This window comes from Thalia democratica, chromosome 7, assembly GCF_965202585.1.
Source record: "Thalia democratica chromosome 7, ktThaDemo2.hap1.1, whole genome shotgun sequence".
Taxonomy (NCBI): Eukaryota; Metazoa; Chordata; class Thaliacea; order Salpida; family Salpidae; genus Thalia; species Thalia democratica.
The window spans coordinates 8,405,539-8,412,992 of NC_139171.1; the positions used below are offsets into that span (position 1 = coordinate 8,405,539).

Genomic DNA, 7,454 nt, shown 5'->3' on the forward strand with positions numbered 1-7,454 from the left:
AACAGTTAATGTCCATTGTTGAGCCTTTAGTAAAATCAAAATCTTTTATTTGTTTTTGAAAATAATGATCTTATTTTCGTACATTTTATAAGAGCTAAACAAATAAAACGATAGCGATTACTGCATTGATCATTACTTATTGAACCACAAAAAAAAAAACGCTCGAAATACTTTACCCAAAGACCTGTTGTACAAAAAAAACCTTTCAGTAATCGAGTCGTAAATTACTTGGATTCAGCTTAACGATGTCAAGGACAAATATACTCATATACTGAAAATGAAAGATAAAAATATATATAGTTCCTTAACACAAAAATAAATATAATCAATTAGCGTTTTTGAAATTATGTAGACTATTTAAATCAATAAAGTTTATAAATTGATGTTTGTAAAAACAAACTAATTGGTGTAAATTTAAAATAAATTGAGGACTTACGTTAAAAAGCATTATTTGTAGTAGATAATAAATTGTTATATCTATTAAGAAAATTATTAAATATAGTGCGTCTTAAACTTAGATATCGAAAAGGAAAGATGAATATTTGTATAAACAAACTTTAGAACAACATTTATTTAAGAACATTGTGAATTTTATTTCAAGATCAAGCTAACATGAAGTGCTACAAAACTTAAAGTAAATTATTAATGTTTATATCTTAAATACTATCAAATAGTTATTTTTATTTCTACAATATTTTTCTTTAAGTCTACCCAGTACTTATAAAAAACTAAATATCAAAAACTAAGAGCAATTAATCAAAAAAATGTCTTTGGTTTTTTTTACTGAGTTTTGTTAATATTTAACTTAAATAATTTGACAGGTATTTTAACACAAGAAAAAAAAACTTTATCTTTTGTTGCGTCATATGTTTTTACTGACCATTTATTGTTTTCAAAGTCGTAGGTTTTAACTTCACTGTTTCTCTGAAAAACAAGAATCTCACTGCCAATTGTAATAACTTCAAAAGGGTAATATAAATTAAATCCAGAAGCCAGTGTAGGTTGTTTTAATAGAGTAAACTTATTAATACTTGAATCAAAAACTTCACTATTGAATTTATTAAATCCACCAATTACAAACAATTTGCTTTTTACTGCAACTGATTTGTGACCATATCTTTCATTAATCATATTTGGCATGTTTTCCCAGGTATCTCCAACATGGTCATACGCTTCAACAGTGTTCAATTTATAACCATTGTGACAACCACCAGATACAACAACTCTTCCTTCAAATACTGAGCAAGCTGAATACCTTCTTGCGTTATTCATTCTTGATATTTCTTTCCATTTCGGAAATTTTGTACTCAACTTGAAACAAGTTGCTGTATCATGCTTTCCTATATCAAGATTTATATACCCACCCATGATATAAACATTATCCATAAAAGAACAAGCAGCAAAAACTCCACGATCATCAATCATGTCAATTACATGTTCCCAAGTGTTGGTAACAGGGAAGTATTTTTCAACTGATTTTATTAAATTTTCAAAACCATCAATACCACCAAACACGTAAATTTCACCTTTTACACAAAATGCTCTGAAATCGCATCTGGCTTCTTTCATTTGTGGCAAGTTATTAATTCTACTAAAGTTTTTTGCATTAAACAATTTAACTTGATCGGAATTTTTTCTAAGGCTCTCATTCCTACCCCCACAAACTAATATGTTAAAATTAGTTTGGTTGCAGTACCTGGTTGAGTTTAATTGCTGTTTATTGTTTAAAACAGCTTTAATAATGGTACTACATTCTGAGTAATTTGATGATACATTGTCTAAAACTCGTTTTAAGGCAGGAACTGATAGAAGTGAAAGTCGAACTTTAGACAAAAGTTCTTTTGCATACTTCCTACGTTCAGTTATGTCATGACACAACCAGCTATCTGCTGCATTGAATACTTGTAGTTCTGAGTCAATATTTAAACCATTGCTTGAAAGTATCTTTCTAATATAGATAAAGTCTAACTCTAGAAAATTATCAGAATCAGCAATCATTGGAAAACTGCGTTTAACATGGTTAATGGAAACTTTAATTAAACTTGATGACTGGAAAATATTTGATGAATAATATAATATCAAACAATTTTTTATATTAGTTTTGGACTCTGCAAGTTTTTTTACTTTATCATCTTTAATTTCAGTAAATAAAACTTTGTTAAATTTCATTGATGTAAAAAGTTCATCCTTCTCCAAAATATGGGTATCTGTAAAGATTTAAATTTTATTATTTAGATATTTCTATATTAGATAATGCTTAACATAAAAGTCAAATCATACTCTCTAGCTTTTGAAAATTTCATAAAATGGGCAATTAAATCCCTTTTGGTTAATTTTTGTTATTAGGAAAACATCTAGTGAAGGGGTAAAAGTTAAAATAAATAAAAAACTGGTAAAACAAATTATCTGAAACAGGCCAATATTGTTTTAAATGATTTTGTATAGTTGGTAAAAAACAACGAGTTTTGGACCATAGTTTAGTTTTACCCTTTTTTATAAATGGTAATAAATAACTTAATTTTTAATTTGGAAATATATAACTAAAAAATTATATTTTTAATTTCAAAACATATTACAACTCTGAACAATAACTTAAATAAATATTTATTAAACAACTGTACAGCTATTAATATTAAAAAAAGAGAAACTTAGTTTTTATCTAGATAAAACACCTAATATTATTCAAATTAAAAAGTTAAACCTTGATTTTTTAAGTCTTCAATTTTCTCTAACATTTTTCTATCAAGTTTTTCAAATGCTTTTTGCTTGTTCAACATTACGAAATCAGGGCAGTTTTGGTTCACAGGATTGGTTAGTAACTTGAATATATTTTTCCTGGCATGTTGGAGTCTTGTTGTCTTTCTACTTGGTAATCCCATGAAATTTTTTGCTTCTTTAGCTGGTTTTTGAATATTTCTTTTCAAATTTTTTGCCATTTTAAATTTTTATTTTTTTGTAAAATCTACAAGTTAAAAAAATATACATAGATAAGTAGAAATTAGCTAAAAACAATTCACTATAAAAAAAAAAGTTAAGACTAATAATTTATTTGTATAACAGGGACTTTCAACAGTAGAAATTATTTAACCAACTTAGAAGGTCGTAGCTGCAAAAGAGGGAGCCACAAAGTGACAGTATAAAACGTACCTGTATATTCTGAAACTGATGATGCAAAGCAACAAAAAAGATATTATGCGTATTTAGAGGTATATTTTTGAGAAATTTTTTCTGAGGGGGTCGTAGCTTTTTTTAATTTCTTTACAGTGTACAAGGTGTTTTTAGGTGTTGTTGTGAAGCTAAATAACATATTTCATAAGTATTAATTTGAACATGTAAACGTATCACTGAAACTAGTTCAAGTATATTTTAGAAATTAAAAAATGAATAATTTTGTTCATTAAATTAAAATAAAACAATTTATATTTAGCTCTACGTCTAACCCCGATTAACTTTATTTTTTACTACTTCTGACAAGTGCAGTTAAATTTAATTTTATTACTACTGGAAACTTAACTAAAAGATTTATATATTTTTCATTTATTAATACATTATTCATGTGATAAAAAAAAACTATTACACATTATTAATATTTGTGATATTTGTTGTTTATCATACAAATTTACATGAGCTTGTCTCATAGTACATGTGGATCCATTCTAGAGGAAATTGGTAAAATATTCACAAAGGGACACTTTTGCACGAGAGGTCATTTTGACATGAAGACACTTTTGAACGGAGGGTCATTTTTGCACGAAGGTAAAAAAAAAAATATAAAAAAATTATTAATAAAAGTTAGAAATTAGTTTAAATATAAATTAATATGAAGCAAAAAAAGAAAACTAAGTTACCGACCGAGGGCAAGGGTTAGGTTTAGAGGTAACAGTGATAGTAAAAAAAAACAACTTATAAAAGTTATAATAAAAATAAAGTCAATAAGAATATAACAAAAAATAGTTGTTTAATATAAAACATATAAAAACAAATACATACCGAAGGTAAAAGTTAGGCTTCAGTTATCGTAATAAATAAAAAATAAAATAATCTATCGAAAAAAAAAATGTTAAAAATAAAACAAATTTTTAGTTATAAAAACATTTACTGACCACAAGAAAGAGTTAAGGTATCAGTGAGAGTGAACATTCAACTAAAAGTAAACAAAACTATAACTAAACAGATTAATTAAAAAGATTTTCAACTCTTTAATAATTTACAATGTTAAAAACTGTTATAGTGCTAAATTTCCCTTGGTGCAAAAGTGACTCTTCTTGTAAACTTGTCTCAATGCAAAAGTGTCCCTTTATGCAAATTTGACACCTCAAGAATATCTTTGAGTAAACTTAGAGAAAACATGAGTGAAAATTTATCAGAACTAAAGCATTGATAAACAAGTTCTGTTAAAAATCGGTTATGAAAAATATTTTTGAGTAAACTTAAAGAAAACATGAGTTAAAATTTATCAGAGCCAAAGCATTGATAAACAAGTTCTGTGGGACAAGCTCAAATTTAACATAACTCAAACAAACTAGCTAGCCCCTGACTAAATATAATACTTACAGAGTAGCGACTTAACCTTGAATCCTGTAAAAACCTCCAATTTTTTAATTTAAGCAAAATAATTTTGAACCTGAGAACTTTTGACAAAAACACTAAAAAACCTAGAACTTTAAACAATATTACAAGTTAAGTAGTAAAATTTTGACTTGACTCAAAAAATCTATCATATTTTTTGTCATCATTACAATTTTTTTCATTAAAAATACATTTAAAACGACTTTTATCAACGTTGTTATAATACTTAACACAGTATCTAACCTTAAAGCTGACTTTGAAATTAAAATGGACCAAGAAATGTGAATTTTTAATACTCTGAAAAAAATCTTAACATCTAGTGGCTAGTCTGTACTTACAAGCAGGCCTGTCATTATAGTTTGCAAATTTATTAAAAACTAGAGACTTGTAAATAATAGTGATTGAATAGTAAGTATTAATAGTAACATAACTACACTAGTCAGACTTAATATAAAAATTACTTTATTCATGATTAATGAGAAGAAAAATGAAAAATGTTTTAAGTTTAATTGTAACTCAACTAAACAACAAATAAATACTATTTTTTGTTAAGATATAATATAAAATAAAAGTATTTCTGCTTATTAAATTCTAAAAATTTTGAAAATTACTTGTTTATAAAATATTAGTTTGATAATTATTTACTAATAATTAAGTATACATTTTTTATGTTTCAAACTGAATACTGAAAAATAAACAAAATATAGTTATTAAATTATAACATACAGTACAAAAGTCAAATTGACCAGGTTTTCCAAAGTTGGACAAGTGGCTCCCTTCGGGGCCATGAACTGTAAAGGAGCCACAACAGGGCCATAAGGTTATATTTTTAATCTTACATTACATATTTTCGAGTTTCAAATGAATAGCAAAAAGAAAGAAGGTTTTACGTGATTTTAATAGTAGTTTTTTGAATAAAATTATTAAAGGGACAGAGTTGTTTTAATTTATTTATAGGGTGCTTTTTGAAAAAAGGCTTGAAAAACCCTGGTTTAGACTATAGCACAGGTTTTATTTTTCATTTTAGTTTCTAAAATTAAAATAACTAAATCTTAGAATAACTAAAGGTTAGATTTAAATATAGTTTTATACTGTTTTATTATGTTATTTAGAATTATTACTTATTACCATCACAAAATCATAATTTTGAGATAAAATCATAAAAAACAAATAGTAATTATATATGAGTTAATAATATATATGTTATTACTAAAGATTTTCTAAATTAAAATTTAAAGGTTAAGTCAAAGTTGCTAAGGTTGATTTTTTGCTGTTAATAAAAGTATGTTATAAAATATTGTTTTTTGTTTTAAAAAACTAAGATTGACTATATTAAGCTCTAAGTTTAAACACCATCTAAACTATTTTAAACTTAAAGCAGTAATGAAAAATAAACTGTTGTTATATATTAACCTTGAAAAAAATATAAACAACTTTTAAATAAAGATTAACTTTAGATAAATCTATCAAAACCAAAATACCTAATTGAAATTACTTTTTAAGAGTGGTATGTTTTGCAAATGGTATACCTAAAAATAACTAAAACCTGCTAAATTATTTAAATAAAATTTTCTAGAAATCTAAAATAAGTCAGTTTCTAAGTAACTGACATTTTCAAAGAGACTTTAGTTTATTTAAACTACAATGCTTTAGATCTATTTTAATTAAAAAGAAAAATTATGATGAGAGTAATTTTTAAGATTTAATTTTTTGTGTCAAATCTAAAATATTTACTTTATATGTAATAATTGTTTAAAATACCAGGCTTTTCCAGGTTTTTTTTTCAAAGTTTCTCAAATTTCAAGTTCTTCTAGTTTTTTGCCAATTTTTTTAGAATTCCAGGTTTTTGAAGGATTAAACGTTTTGTGGCAACCTTGCTAATAATAAATAGAAAACACATACTAAGTTCAAAAATATATCGAATGAATTGTTGACAAAACTAAATTAATTATGACAATGCAATAGTTTAAATTGCAGTCTTATTTCAAAATTGTTCAATGATAGTTACCTAATTTTAACTACATTTAGTTACTAAAGTACAAGTTCAAGGGTTGCCACAGATCAAGCTGAGAAAAATTTCCTGGCTAATACTAACTTTTTCCTGAGTTTCTACAAAATGTTCCTGATTTTTCTAACTCTTAATTTAAACCTATCCTAAAATACATATCAAAGACTTAAAACTATCTATTGAAGTATGGTAGTTGTTCAATACATCAATAGAAAAATTTGCAGTTTTTAAAAGTACAGGGTTGCTACTCGTTTTTTCAAAATCTTCATCAGGTTTTTAAAGTTTTCTCCAAGTTTTTAAAAATACACATTTATGGGTCTAATTTTAGTTTAAAATTAAGCTTAAGTTAAGAATCTGTTAAAAAGTATAACAACTTTTAAAAGATATTGTAATGCTACTTTAAATGTTGATATTTGATAAAAAAAATTTATGATATCAAAAATTTTTATCTATATGATGGAATTTTTTTGTAAATCAAAAGTTTACTACTGAACATGCTGAAATTTTCATAATTCCAGGTTTCTTCATGTTTTTCAAAAATTTCTCAAATTCTAGGTCTTTCAAAAACTTTTTGCCTAAATTGTCATATTCCAGGGTTTTCCAGATTTTTTAAGGTTTCCAGGTAAAGTGGCAACCCTAAAAGGATATTTCATTAATTTATACCTGATAAAAGTATTAGAAATTAAGTTATTTTAGTAAAATCAAAAGAAAATTTTGCAATTTTAGTCTGACAAAACTATTTTCACTTTGCAATGTTTTTCTCTAAAAACTTTTTTTTAATTTTTTTTTATTATTAACATACTTATTAAATTGAGTTTTAAGACGTTGTTTTTTTTATTAGGACACATGCTAAAATAAATATTTCAGAAAAGTTGCA

The 7,454-nt window shown here is 25.2% G+C and overlaps 1 protein-coding gene across 1 annotated transcript; it reads right to left on the reverse strand.

The window, feature by feature from the left end:
* Window positions 1–205: 205 nt before the first annotated feature.
* On the reverse strand, window positions 206–1,998 carry LOC145841105 (kelch-like protein 28). The gene is made up of 2 exons (XM_082948476.1): window positions 1,045–1,998; window positions 206–271 (listed from the first exon to the last, which is right to left on the reverse strand). Exons 1-2 carry the CDS (start codon window positions 1,996–1,998, stop codon window positions 206–208), a joined length of 1,020 nt encoding a protein of 339 aa, XP_082804602.1.
* Between the last annotated feature and the right edge of the window lie 5,456 nt (window positions 1,999–7,454).

What these genes read in the sequence shown, in the direction of transcription:
- LOC145841105 (XM_082948476.1), bottom strand. Translation starts at nt 1,998, where the DNA reads ATGATTGCTGATTCTGATAATTTTCTAGAGTTAGACTTTATCTATATT. An exon ending in TTAATAAATTCAATAGTGAA is followed by an intron (nt 272 to 1,044) that starts GTTTTTGATTCA and finishes TTTCATTTTCAG; the next exon opens with TATATGAGTATATTTGTCCT.